Below are 15,444 nucleotides of genomic sequence, written 5' to 3'. Positions count from 1 at the left end.
ATGTTTATGCTCAATGGCCTGTCACAGCTAAAATCACATATATGTAGCCAAGTATACTTCAATTTTTCCTTACACGTTAGGCTGTGGCCCATCACAGTTACTTGTCTGTGGCCTATCACAGACAAGTAACTAGGCTTCTTGGAAATCTAGATAGTGCTCTGATAAGGCAGTTAATTCTATTATTATAGCTGTCATCCTCAGATTAAAATCCCTGATAAACGTTCTTTGCATTTTATACCATCTGAAAAATATACTATTTAATATTAAATTCCTGCTAATATTTTGCAACTTGCAATTGAAATTTAAAACTACAAGTTTTAGAAAAAAATCAAATCATACAGCTTTCAAAGGTAAATGTAATCTTACATATACAAATATTTTTTTGAAGAGAAGAAGACAGAGAATAAAAGAACTGGAAAACAAGAACCAGTCATACAGAACCAATAGCAAAATATGAAGAAAGGATAGAAAAATTAGGACTTCATTTTATGGCAAATTGAAGAGGCAGTCCTGGAAAAGAAGTAATTATATCAAAAGCTCCTGGCAAGTAAGTTAGCATATGCCCTTAGAGGAGAGACAGAGAAAAAAAAAAAAACTATGTAGCTAAAGAAAAGTCATGAGCAGACTTTTCGTAAGAATAAATATCACGAAGGTGGTAGTACTCTGAAAGATTGTTAAATGAGATAAGCATAAGAGAACACCAGCAGAAAATCTTCAAGAAAGAAAGAAAGAGAAACATGCAATCTGATCTCAGGAGTAAACATCAATATTTATTATTATTATTATTATTATTATTATTATTATAACAAATTATAATTAACACCTCCCGGGAGTCCTTGGACTCCTGGGAGGTGTTAATTCTCCACTACAACACTACTACCATACTAATATTAATTCTCCACTACAACATTCAACGCCATCTATCGCTCATCACCATCAACAACAACAACAACAGTATTTTTTGCCTGAAAATTGCGTGTGTTCTGAAGGCTGATTTGTCTGTACACGGGATGAAAAACCTGAGTTTCCGGGAGAAAAAACCCTGCTACCACCTGCTTCAATTGAAAATACCCATATAAGGATTCCCCTTGTCATGACAAGAATCAAACCCAGGTCTTTTCCAATCAAAGGGCGCAATGTCTGCTATTCTTCCAATTGCACTACGGCGGCTATTTAAAAAAAATGCGGTCTCCATTGCTGAATAATGAGATTCATCAACAACACATATTCTTTTCAACAATACTTGATCTAAGGCATAACTCACTAAATTATCTGAGATAGAAAAAGCCATCAGAAACAGGATATATGGAAAGGTAGCTGAACAGATTATATTCAAACAGAAATGTTGACCTATAGAGGCATGAAAGTTTTACAGTGGCTACAAAGCATAATTTGGAAGGCCTTGTAAGAAGGTTAAATTCTGAATGATTGAAATAGAGCTCTCATTATGATACAGGGTCATAACCAATCAAAAAAGGAGTGATGTGGGGTAAAGATGAGCATGAGAATTATAGAAGAATTTCACTGACTGTTCCTGGTAAGATTTATGCAAGTATACCTGAGAAGAGGCAAGAAAAATTGTGAAGAAAAATTTGGAAAAGAAGCTGAATCTCAAAGCCAAATAAAGATTGTCAGGATTAGAGATAGTTGTTGGAAGTTTTTCCACTTTATAATGTAAATTAAAGATGCCAAGAAATTAGTTTCAGGCGCTAACTTTATTTGCTTATACTTGGATTAAACCAAGAATATAATTTCTTGGCATCTTTAATTTATAGTATAACCAAGTGGAAAAACTTCCAATCACTATCTCTAATCCAGAGTATTTTAATAACAAGATGTGACACCAAAATTTTAGCTACTTGTATACTGAAATATGACTTCTGCATTATATGCCTTGATATCACCTCTCGGTCTGGGTTCCACTGATGAGACCTCAATAAAGGTCAAAACTGGTCTGGGTAGTGACCCTTCCCATAATGCATAGCATTATACATGTCTGCAAGGATGTGTGCTTTCCGTTATGGGATATAAGGCAAGTGATGTGAAGTCATTAGTTTCTATGTATGAGTTGCCCAGTCTTGAAAATAGTTCAGGTGCAAACTTTATTTGCTTACACTTGGAAAAAGGATTAAACCAAGAATATAATTTCTTGGCATCTTAAATTTATAATTTATTCTTATTCCATTGTTAAGATTTCAGGTTTGTTTCATGAAATTTATGTCTACAATTTTATCTGGTTTTTATGTCTACAATTCCATAAACTTAAAATATAGATAATTATTTATTAATAACTATTCTACATTTTAGATATCAATGAATAACCAGAGATTATTATTTTTATTTTACTCTGAAAATATGTTTACCTGTAAGAGCCATGGAATGTTCAGCCCCTCCAGAAAGCATTTTTATATTTACACCTTCCAAGCCTTGTATCATAATTGGTTTAGTGACAACTGTTTGATCTCCTGTGGATCCTAATTGATATTCACTGTTGGCACCAAAGCCATAAACATGACCTGAATCTAAATTGAAATAATATTAAATTAAAATAATCTGAATGAAACTTTAAGAATGGTAATGAAATAGCACAAAACTGAGTTACATGATAAACTAGTCCCTCTTGGGCTAGGAGTAAACTGTTTGGGAAGAGTAATTTAGATACTACTAATGGGAGTGGGAGAAACACTAAAGATGGAACTACAACCAAAGATTTAATCATACCACATGCTATTTACAAGAATATAATAAAGAAGTGTAATTAATATATCATTAATTTCACATTACTGTTTAGAAAATATAATGATATGAATTGCCAAAACTTTCAATGTTCTGTTTTTTGTTTGTTTGTTTTCCTAAAAAGGAAAAATATGTTTTTCAGGCAGGTATTTAAGATGACTAACATGATATATGAGAAGTGTTATTTTGTTATTATACTTATCTGTGCCTCCAAACTCAGCTGGTAACAATAATGCTCTAATAAAAACTACCATTAAGGAATTTACTTATAGATTCATAGCAAAAATAATAAACTTCTACATGTTTTGCTGTCTACTAACTTCATCAGAAAGATAAATGTAATAGAGAATACATAGAAAAATTTAAACACTTCTAGCAAAATCTGTTTAGAAACATAACATTAATAACAGCAGATTAGTCATGTGCATCATCTAACATCTCAGACATAATCATTTACTTTTGTGCAAGGTATACCCCCATGCACAACAATGGTTGCACAAGATAGTTAATGGTATAATGGATATCTAATAAATTAAATAAATATACAAGAGAATTCCAAATATCATGAAGTATGAAACCTTGGTTCCTGTTTTAAGGTGCCAAGAGTTTTCTTAAAAAGGTCTTCCAAATAAGACATCAAGGCAGAGAACCAATCAATATCATGATGTTCTATAATCAGCTAAAGAACTTGCACAATAATGAACATTTTATGCTTGATATGGATTAATAAATTCTTTAGCGATAAATCAATTCTCATCATCATCATCATCATCATCAAATTCCTGCCATGCACACTGAAGGGGTGTACAGGATATGACAGTACTACATGAAAAAATTACATCATTACTAACTTCCTATCTACAATTTTCCTCCAAATCAGTCTGTTACTTGTCAAGACTCCAACATTATCAGATCTTATATTTCTATCGTCTAAGGCACTTTGTACCGTATTAATCCACCTATATCTTGGTCTTCCTCTGGGTTGTTTTCCTGCCAACCTGGCAGAGAACACTTGTTTTGCTAATCTTTCCTCTCCCATTCTATTTAAGTGACCATACCACCTGAGATTAGCTCTGCTAACGCATTCCTGGATGCTGACAATGTCAAGTTCTTTCCTAATATCCTCATTTTTAATATGATATTGCCATTGATGCCATCTGTTCACGCCTCTAATCTTTCTCAGGACTCTCATATCTGCGGTCTCTAGTCTTTGGTCAAGTGTTTTACTTATGACCCAGCTCTCAGATCCATAAGTTAAAACTGGTTTAAATACTGTCTTGTATACAGCTAATTTAGTGTTCCAACTAATTTCTCTCTTATTCCATATGAATTTATTCAATTGACTTCCCACCATACCAGCTTTGCTGATTCTGTTGTCTATTTCTATATTTAATTTACCATCTTCAGTAAAAATCGTGCCTAAGTAGCTGAAATGTTTTACATGTTCCACAGGTTCTCCATTCACAACACAGTTGACATTTTCAATGATTCTGCCTATTTTCATTGTCTTTGTCTTTTTATTGCTGACCTTCATACCATATCTATTACAACAGCTATTCAATTTAGTCAGAGAATCTTGCAGACTTGTAGCGGATTTATTTAGAAGTATAACATCATCCGCATAAAGCAAAGCGCTGACATTAACATCTCCAATTTTGATATCAGGTTTAATACCACTTTCCTTCATAATGTGATCCATATAGATAATGAATAACAGAGGGGATAATGTACATCCTTGTCTCACACCAGATTTAACATTAAACCATCTTCCTGTACTTCCTTCAATTCTAACTGCTGACTTACAACTCAAATAAAGACTAAGTATTGCTTGATATAATGCCCCATTGACACCATATAACTGCAGCATATTGAATAGCTTCTCTCTTGGCACCTTGTCATATGCCTTTTCCAAATCGACAAAACTTAAATACAGATCTTTGTTATGTTCCCATGCTTTCTTGACTATTTGTCGTAGAGTGAATATCTGATCCTGACAGCCTCTATTTGGCCTGAATCCAGCTTGTTCTTCACCAAGCTTTTCTTCCACAATTCTTCTCAACCGTTTCTCAAGTATACTTGCATAGATCTTGCCAGGAACACTCAGTAGGGAAATACCTCTGTAATTCTCACATTCAGTTTTATTTCCCTTTTTATATATGGGTACTATGAGAGCTCTACTCCAATCATCGGGAATTCGTCCCTCTCCAGGCTTTCTGAACTACGCAGTGCAGCCACTGTAAGACTTTCATACCACCATACTTCAGCATTTCTGGTCGAATATCATCTACTCCTGCTGCCTTTCCACATTTCAAGCCTTTGATGGCTTTTTCTACTTCAAGTATGGATATGTATTCCTGACTGCATGCCTGGTCAGTGTTTTTTATTGCTATGCTGTCATCACTGCTTGTTTCATTTAGCAGTTTTCAAAGTAATTACTCCATACTTCAAGGATATCTTTTTCTCCTGTTTTCATGTCACCTTTATCATCTCTAACTCCTTTTACAGCACTCTTTCCTCCATTCCTAAGCTTCAACAACTTCCAGAATATTTTGCCACCTTCTTGATATTTATTTTCTATATTCTTGCCAAAGTCCTCCAATGACTTTGGTTTAGCTAGTTTTACACACTGTTTAGCTTTCTTACATTTGTCTCTGTATTCTGTAAGAGTAAAAGCTGACTTATTTGCCAGGAACTTTTGATATGCTTTCTTCTTTTCCTTCACTGCCTCTTTAACTTCCTGTGTCCACCAGGGAGTTCTGATTTTTTTTATCCTTGCACACAACCTCACCACATGCCTTTCTACATGCCAGTTCTTTAGTTTTAAATAAAAAACATTTATTTGAGCGAAAATTTTTATGGAAAAATGTAAAAAATAATACAAAACTCATAAACAGAAGCAAGTATACATGACTTAAATAAAAAAAAGTATTTTAAACTTATTCATCATCTTGAATGTCAAAATTAATGTGTCCATCAAACCCATCTATATCCTCTTTAATATTAGGATCACCCACTAAATTCTTATAAAATTGTTTAGCATCCTTTGGAATTAAATTCAATAAAAATTTCAAGTCTACCAATTTCTTTTCTGGTATAGGCTTACCATCTGGCCATAGATTATGAAGTAACTTACTAAAATTCTTTTTTTGTTTCTGATGGTATCCCACATTTCTTCTCCAGATTTATTTCTTGAGATTCATTTCCAAAACTACTTTTGACAAAAATTCTATAAGGACTTTTTTTTTGAATTTCAATTTCTTTAAATTGAAACCAATTTATTCTGTTGCTAAATATATCTGTTTTTCTGTTGACAATAGATTGTTCCAAACTAGCTGTACTTAAAAAATTTTCTTTTATCATCCTATGAACAATAAGAGGGTTCTTTCTTCTGCAGGATTTCATTACTGATATAGTCTTCTAGGGTATACAATCTTTGTTGTAATTTTAGGGTACATTCAATGGCACCAAAATCAGTGTCATTTGGAAGAAAGCTGTGTCCAAATGTCAAAAAACATAAAGTAATCTTTTCAAGTGAAGGATGAACATCAAGAACTGCTTTTAATATCAGAACAATTTAATGTTCCTATTCTGCCCTCCGCAGTTATCTGACCACAATATTAAGTGCTTACAAGAGCATATACGTCTTCCGTAATATGTTTAAATAAACACGAACCAACTTCTTGAGCTCCTTGGCTGGCCTTCACCTTCCAACCATAAAACAAAAAAGAATAAGGTCATTGGACCCTTATTCTTTTTTGCTGTTGTATTCCCAAATTATATAGCCAAAGCTGGCACTTGTAGAACATTACATTAGTTGTTATGCAAGGGAGGGGAAGGGTTTTCTCTAAATCAAAACATAAAACTTCAAGATTTTCATCTTCTCCTGCTCTTTTTCTATCTGTTTTTAATAAATTTCTTGCTTCTTCAGCTGAACGTAAATGACACTCTTTTCGCATTTTATATTTATTTTCAAAACTTTGAGTGTATCACATGTATTGTATTGCATGTATCCTTTTTCAAGGTTTTCTTTTTAGATTAAAATGAGTAAAAAATATGTTTTTATACTTTGAAAACGACAATGGAGATTTTTTTTTTGTAAGTGGAGGTTTCAGTTTAGAAGTTTATAAGGCATATTCAGGTAATTGGACCACTTTTTTTAAAGCACAATAAAGAAATAAGACCCGACAAGTTTCGTAAGTCATTTGACTTGCATCTTCAGGAGTAAAAGGTAACTGAAAGTTAATACAACAAAAAAGAGAAATTAATAGTTCATATTATACAGTTTTAGCCGTCTGACTGTTTATAAAATTAAAAAATCAGAATGCAGATTCAAAGCAGTGCTAAGTTTAAACAATGCTGGATGATGCCACGTTCTGTTGTTCACGATCATAATGTCCGAGGTCTGACAGGTATATTTTTTATCAAAGCTGACCAAACTTGGTGTAGAATTAAGTCTTGGTTTTTATTGCATTGTGTTGGAATTCTAACCATGTTTGCAGCTTCTTTAGATTTCCTTATGTAACAGAAGACATGTTTGTTTTCTGCCAGAGTACATTGTGGCCAGTGAAAGTGGTATGGAAAGCTAGATCTGATTTGTGTTCTCTTCTGTTTTGTACATCCTTTTGGTGTTCTTTCATGTGTATTTCCCCAGATCTTCTTGTCTGTCCTACGTAGCAGATGCTGCAAGAACAATTAATTTTATAATCACCTGGTTTTTTTAAAGGATGATGTGGAGGTTTCGGGGGATATAGAAATCTTGAAAATTTTTCCAGTGGCAGAAAGGCTACTTTGATGTGATGTTTGTTTAGTAATTTAGCCATCTTGTCTGTAACATTCTTGATATATCGAAGCGTGATGGCGTTTTTGAAATCTTGTTTCTGTGGGATGTGTGGAGGATTTTTTTTGATAGTCTTGGGTTCATAACCATTTTTTTTTGAGGATCTGTGTTAAATATTCCAATTCTGCATTTCTCTGTTTTTCTGTGCTGGAAATATAAGCTCTGTCCCTCAGGGTTTTTATTAGACCTATTTTTTGCGAAGGGTGGTGGTGTGAGGCTGCATTAAGAAATCTTCCTGTGTTGGTGGGTTTTCTATATATTGAGAAAGAAGTTTATTATCTTTTTCACTGACTTCTAATAGAATGTCAAGAAAAGGAAGTTTTCTAAGTTCTTCTTGTTCTAAAGTAAATTTTATATTCTTATATAAATTATTCAGGTAATTTTTGAAAGGAATGAGGTCATCTGTTGTTCCTGGCCAAATGATGAAAATATCATCTACATAGCGTAGCCAAATTTTTGGTTTTTTATGATAATTGATTAAAGCATTATTTTCAAAATTTTCCATAAATAGGTTAGCTAAAGCCGGAGAGAGGGAAGAGCCCATAGCCAAACCTTTTTGTTCCCAAAATTTGTCTTGATACATGAAAAAAGTATTATTCATACAATGTTTATAAAGATCTACGATGTCCGGAGGAAAGAGGTTTTCAAGGAGATTCACAGTTTCGTTTCTTGGAACATTTGTAAATAGGCTGATAACGTCCAAACTTACTAAGATGTCTGAAGGTCCAATGTAAATATCTTTTACCTTCTCAATAAAATGTGCACTGTTCTTGATGAAAGATGTTTTTCCTGCGTGAGGTAAAATCATGTTAGTGAGATGTTTTGCTAAATTAGATTTTACTAACATGATTTTACCTCACACAGGAAAAACGTCTTCTTTCATCAAGAACAGTGCACATTTTATTGAGAAGGTAAAAGATAAAAAATCCTCCACACCTCCTACAAGTATCCCACAGAAACAAGATTTCAAAAACGCCATCACGCTTCCATATATCAAGAATGTTACAGACAAGATGGCTAAATTACTAAACAAACACAACATCAAAGTAGCCTTTCTGCCGCTGGAAAAAATTTCAAGATTTCTATATCTCCCAAAACCTCCACATCATCCTTTAAAAAAAACAGGTGTTTATAAAATTAATTGTTCTTGCAGCATCTGCTACGTAGGACAGACAGGAAGATCTGGGGAAATATGCATGAACGAACACCAAAAGGATGTACAAAATAAAAGAGAACACAAATCAGATCTAGCTTTCATACCACTTCTACCAGCCACAATGTATTCTGGCAGAAAACAAACATGTCTTATATAGAAAAAAACTGTTACATAAGGAAATTTAAAGAAGCTGCAAACATGCTTAGAATTCTAACACAATGCAATAAAAACCAAGGCTTAATTCTACACCAAATTTGGTCAGCTTTGATAAAAAATATATCTCAGTCAGACCTCGGACATTATGATCGTGAACAACAGAACGTGGCATCATCCAGCATTGTTTAAACTTAGCACTGCTTTGAATCTGCATTCTGAATTTTTAATTTTATATACAGTCTACAACTGTATAGTATGAACTATTAATTTCTCTTTTTTGTTGTTTAACTTTCAGTTACCTTTTACCCCTGAAGATGTAAGTCAAACGACTTACGAAACTTGTCGGGTCTTATTTCTTTATTGTGCTTTTAGCTTAATAAAAAAATTTTTTTTTAAATGTGGTCCAATTACCAGAATGTGCCTTATGAATGGAGATTTTGTCTCTTGCTTGTATAAATCATACATAATAGGCAACGTGGCATCCGTCCGTAAATACATGGCATTTGGTTGTTCTCTTGCATAATGCGATTTGTATTTTGGAAATTTTGCAATGTGCTCAATTACTTCTTGAAATCATTCATCTGAGATTTTATTTTTACCACCTACTATTCCCCTCAAGTCTTTCATGCCTTCTGGTCTTTTTAGCCTTTAATGCCAAATCTACCTTTCCGCATGAAATTCTAAAAGTTTGTAGGAAAAATGCTTTACAAACCACAACACCACTAACACCATACTGCCTAGACCAACACCATTTTCCAGATTTTTTATTCTTTTTCTCTTTATTGGACACACCCTATTTCTCTTTATTGGACACTTACACACCATCATGCAAATGAGAGCAGCACGTTGAGCATCGTGAAAACTTGCACTGTAAAATTTTTCATACTCCTCTTTTGCTTTCTCTACACCAACTTTGTGGAGACATCCACATCTGCGTAAAAACTTGCTGAAACTCTTTTTTCAATTTAATTTTCCCTCTTTGAGTAAAAGTTAAATTGAAGTTAAAGTTTTATTTTGAACATTCTTCAATCTTCTAATATTTCGATTTTGAGAAGGAAATTTTCTTTTCCTACCCTTTTTTGGACGACCTTGAGACCCAACTGGTTTCTCCTGTTCTATTTCAACATTATCGTAATTAAAATCATTTTCTGAGTCTTCTAACTCAGTTGAAATATTTTCTTCATTCCTTGCTTTAACTTCTTCATCGGATTCAGTGCTCTTATCAAACATTTCTGGATGTTCTTTAATTTGATCTAAATTTGTGTAATTTTCAGAAAGTTGATCCATATCGGTTTTCATCAGCATTAGATTTGTAAATGTTGGAACAGCCTCAACTTTTGGACATTCTTCCTATAAAAGAAAAAGAATAATAAAACATGCTTGTAAGTTCAGGTAACAAACCTCTAAAATTGTTGAGTACCTACTAGCTTGCTTGTAAATGCTGCATTGTAATTCTCGGCCTAACAAAAAAGTGATCAATTTTATTTACAGACCTTGAGTTAGGACTAAACAGTCTACAATGTTCAGTTTATAGAGAATAGTCCCATCTAAACAAAACAGTACATAGAAAATGTAAAATTTAATCTAGCATAAAAAGGTTCAGAAATCACCTGGAAAAACTATATTTCAGGTGAGTTTTAATTATTAATATTAACATGCTTTAATATTAAAGTAGTTCTTTGCATCATTTTAAAACTATTAAAAGTCAAATTTTGTAAAAGAAATAACAATAATATAACACCACTGGCACTAATAACAGCTTCTTACTATAAACATAACCTCAAACATGATTATCAAGTGAAACATGTGCAGTACTTATTTGCATCAGGAAGGAAGAGATTTCACGGCAGTTGGTCATATTATGTGAAAACTTCATATACCACAATTCCGTCGACTTGTATATTGATGTCACTTGGTTGTGTTTTGTAAAATTTTCTTAGAAACTTATTCCATTTGCCATTTAGTTCTTTCAAACAAAACTGTGAAAATATAGACTCTTGCTCGGTCTCAATTATTTTATAGGTAGGTTACATCATTATAAGTCAGATGGCAAACTAATCTCCAAAACATCAATTTGGAGCTTGGTCAAGTTATGCATAACACAGGACAATTATGTGTGCAACTAATCTTGAAACAAATGCTGTTAAGAAATGTTCACTTTTTTTTTACATTCTCTAGTATGTTTATTTTCCTAACTAATATGTTAAAAGACAGCAAAACTGTAGAAGTTGAGTTTAGTATTTTAACAATGAATCTACAGGTAAATTCTGTTATTGTTTTTGTTACTTCCTGCCCATGCAATTTAGTTTCGATGATGCCCTTTGGCTGGAAAAAACTGGGTTTGAATGCCTCTCAGATGTAAAGAACATTTTTAGAAGACTTTTTCTACTGAAGGTGAGTTTACTAGCCTCACACAGAGATGACAAAGTTTTTTCTTCTGCAAGATAGACAAACTGGCCAGAGAATATATGCAACTGACAGACACAGCTGATCATGCAGACAGGATTAACTGTCCTATAGTAGCATTACTTAGGTTTCTATGAAGCCAGGTTACTTGACCATGACAAGCCAATGAGCCTCATATAAGAGAAAGATGATGAGATGATTATAAGTATAAATCATCCACAAAATAGAGATATGACACATGCCATATATTAATTACAGAGAATTATATTAAAAAAGCATTCATATATTTGGTAATACCCAAAAGTCATTTGTCATTTATCACTAACTTTAGCTGTTAATATTTTGTATTACTGTCACATGTTTTTAATATACTGTACCTATCTAAATGGTTTTTTTAAATTAAATGCCATACAAAGTAATATTGACCAATAGAAATGAAAATCAAATAACAGAAGAGCAATTTATCTATTAATGAATTAATGGAGTTAAAGAAAACTAAATGGCACAATATTTTATTAACTACATTTGCTGCTTCAAATTACGAGATCCTAGACCGGTGCTTCTTAAAGTGTGGTCTACATATCCTTGGGAGTTAATAAATGTATTCCATAGGATTGCAAGTAATAAACAAGAACTGAGAGCATACATCAAAAGTGCTACTCAGAGTTACCATCCCCAGTGCAACACTAAGTTATATGGTATGGCAAGAAAAAAAAAAAAAAACAGTACAGTAAACACTCAATTTTACGGACCTCGATTTAATGGATTTTGGATTTAACGGACAAAATTTCCGATCGTATGTCACATGTGAAAATTAACACCCTGTTAATTTGGAAATACTTTTAACTAAGATTTGCTTATAATTAAATTAACATTTTATTTTTTTGTTATTTTTTGTTATTAATGTCCTATTATTTTTAACAAATTTTGGCGAATAGGCCATCATATGTTGGAAAAACACTGTAGTAATTTAGCCGACATAAATGAGTCACCGTTCATAAAACATGTTCAGCAAACGATTAGCACGTGATCACACATCGTGATGTAATTGGTTCTTCTGTCACATGCCGTGACTTTCTGCGGCAGTTTTAACAGGTGCCAGCCGATGTTCCGACGTGCGAATATACCGCAAAAAGTTTTTAGATGAAGTAATGGTTGAATTTCAGGATGAAGATAATGAAGAAGATACAAGAGGTCTGCATACCTTACAAAACTTAAAAAGTCACAGTTTAAAATCTGCGATTTTTAATTTTGTGGTAGCATGGAAAGAAGTGAAAGTTCAAACAATGAAGAATGGTTGGAAGAATTTGCTTGACAACAAAGATGCAGACTTGGATTTAGAAATGCTAGAGGTTAGTGATTACTGTAGGACAATATAGAATATTGGTGGGGAAGGAAGTAGCTGAGGAAAATGTTTTACAGTGGTTGGAAGAAGATGAAGGTGATCCTGGATATCATAAAATATCATGACTGAAAATGAAATAGCAGATGAGGTTATGGCCTTGGAAGATGAGGATAAAAGTGAAGATAATGAGGAAGAAGAAAATACATGCCTAAATGTTAAATTATCAGTGAATAGATCACATCTCGACGATCTAATAACATTGACAATTCATCAGATAACGAAATTCAGCTTTATTACACACATTTTTGTAATTTTAGGGAGTTAATTATAAAAAAACAGCAGAATTCAAAAGTTAAAAAAAAAAAAACTTGATAGTTTTTTCAAAGCAGGATTACCTAAACCAAGCGCCTCAACATCAAACATTAACTTCACACCAGAACAGAAGTGTCTGGATATATCATCATTCGAAGACGAATAAATAGGAAAAATATTTTGTTTTCAGAAAATTTAAATTTTGTTTTGTTTTTAAGAACATTGTTTATTTAAATATAATTAAAGCTTATTTTCAGAAAAACGTTTGCTTATTTATTTCGATATAGATTGCAGACTTGTTTTTTAGAGTCTCAAAACCATGGTGAGGTTATAAGCAATAATACATATAGAAAACTTTTCTGTGAAATTAAACTTTTCATAGATACAGTACTTAATTTTAATTACATAAAAGTTTCTACATAAGTAAAAACATGTAAATTAGCTAATTTGTCAATTTTTTAATATACGCGTTCAGAAAATCTACTTTATTATATAAATTATTGGACTAAGTGCATTTCCAACTAAGCAGTCAGGTAAACAGATGAACCAACAGGTTTCTTGGTTTCTCGAGGCTTGAATTTGTCCAAGAGAAACCTCTTCACAGCGAGGTCACTGCATGGTGTGCAATTTCAGGCCATGGCATAATTGGGCCCTACTTCATTGAACAGGTTGGTGTGACCGTCACCTTGAATAGCGAACTACATTGAGAATGTATTCATTCCATTTACCCAAGATTTGCACAGGATGTGTCATGCAAAAATCATTCCATTTTGTGCACAGATATTCCAAAAGGATATTCCATCCTTTTGAAGGATGGAATATCCTTTGAAGCAACCTGTCACACATCACGTGATTCTAGAGCCTATTTATCAGAACACTTCCCTGGGAGGCTTTGAGGTTCACAGAATTCCCATACCTTTCACATTCTCCTGATCTCACATCATTTTATGCCTTCATTTGAGGTATGTTGAAGGAATGGGTATTCCACCATGACCCACTTTCAAACCTTGATGAACTAAGTAAAATTACAAGATATGTCCAGCAGATGTCCCAACACTTGTTCTCCAAGATGACAGAGAACCTTCTCATGTGCTACAAAACCTGTTTTGAAAGACAAGGTGCCCATTTTGACCAGGCTAATCCACCATTGTTAATGCTTTATTCAACAAAGATTCTACCGATAGTTGTGGATGTACATATCATGTGTAAACATATATTTATTTTTTGTTAATAAACTCGTTTACTCTATAACATATATCGTTGTAGTTATTCAGTACTGCTTTTTTTTGTGTGTGTGTGTGCCATACTGTATATTCACTGGATTTATATTTTAATCTGATCTGTTAGATTAGTGATTTCCAAAATAGATGTTGTGCTGCATTCTCAGTGATGTGGCCAATTTTTTTCTCAAAAACTTCAGAAAATAAAGTTTCTTTTCATATTGCTTATTTAATTTTAGACAGAAAGCTCAACTAATAACTACCGCACATACATACAGTGATGTCAATAAACAAGCGAAGAAAAGATCATCATCGTCATGTTTATTTATATCTGCATATAAACAGGAAAACAACATGACAAATGTAAAAAAAAATACATTCTGATCAATGATATACATCTCTTGGTATCATATAATTTTCTGTATTCAGAATTTCAATGATGTATCAATAGAATTGTTTCTACATTTTTCTCTTATTTTCTGCCTTATGACTCACTTAATCCAAAAGTGGCCATCTTAAATGAGGAACAATCCATTCTAATTAGAGTGCATATATGGTTTCTCAAAATGATTTCTGACTGCTCTTCTGTAGAATTAATTCATTTGTTATGGTCTTGTCATGAATAACCAAAATACTTCTTAGGCATGTGACATCAAAGTAAATTATTATTCTTATTGTTTTTGCAGTTAAGATATTCTAAGTCTGTACTCCCTAGAGGAAAAAAGCTTGGCTGGTGGTTTGATAATGTCTAATTTTAGTATCTGTTGAGATTTCCATATACTTTTTTTTTTATATTATTTTGAAAAAAAAAAAAAAAGTGCTTTTTGTTTTCTTGTGATTGTCATTTAGGCTATCTAGTAAAGTGAACTCAGAATTTGTTCAAGATGTTCAAGTATTAATTCTTGTCTGATGAAGAGAGGATACAAGTTTTTATTAATACCTCTGTGTGGGAAGGATGCAGAAGTTAGTTTATACTTGCTTCTACAGTAAGAATATGCTCAGAGTGTTATCCTTGGATAAATGGATTAGTTAAACTTAGAATTATTTAAAAAATAATCAAAATCTGAATTTTTAAACTGCAACAATGTGGAGAAAATATGCAAGTGGCATACTTAGTATGGCTCACAACTAACAAGCAAAATAGGCATGCAAGAGTTAAAATTAAAAACACATAGGATAAACTTTTACTTTCAACATTATAGTGTAAAATGCATAAACAACCTATCTGCACAACTGCAACATGCATAAAATTTTCAAAATATTATAACCCAACTTG

General features: G+C 32.8%; 1 protein-coding gene across 1 annotated transcript in view; it reads right to left on the bottom strand.

Annotated features, from left to right (window-relative positions):
• Window positions 1-15,444, bottom strand: part of LOC150095945 (X-linked retinitis pigmentosa GTPase regulator-like) — a 166,165-nt gene that overhangs the window by 115,523 nt on the left and 35,198 nt on the right. Inside the window, exon 5 of the mRNA XM_090409247.1 lies at window positions 2,364-2,522. Coding sequence (XP_090265373.1) covers window positions 2,364-2,522 — 159 coding nt within the window. The remainder of the gene's footprint in view (window positions 1-2,363; window positions 2,523-15,444) is intronic.

This window comes from Typopeltis vanoorti, chromosome 19, assembly GCF_054136105.1.
Source record: "Typopeltis vanoorti isolate ZY-2024b chromosome 19, IOZ_Tvanoo_1.0, whole genome shotgun sequence".
Lineage (NCBI taxonomy): Eukaryota > Metazoa > Arthropoda > Arachnida > Uropygi > Thelyphonidae > Typopeltis > Typopeltis vanoorti.
This window is presented reverse-complemented; position numbering and strand designations above follow the sequence as displayed.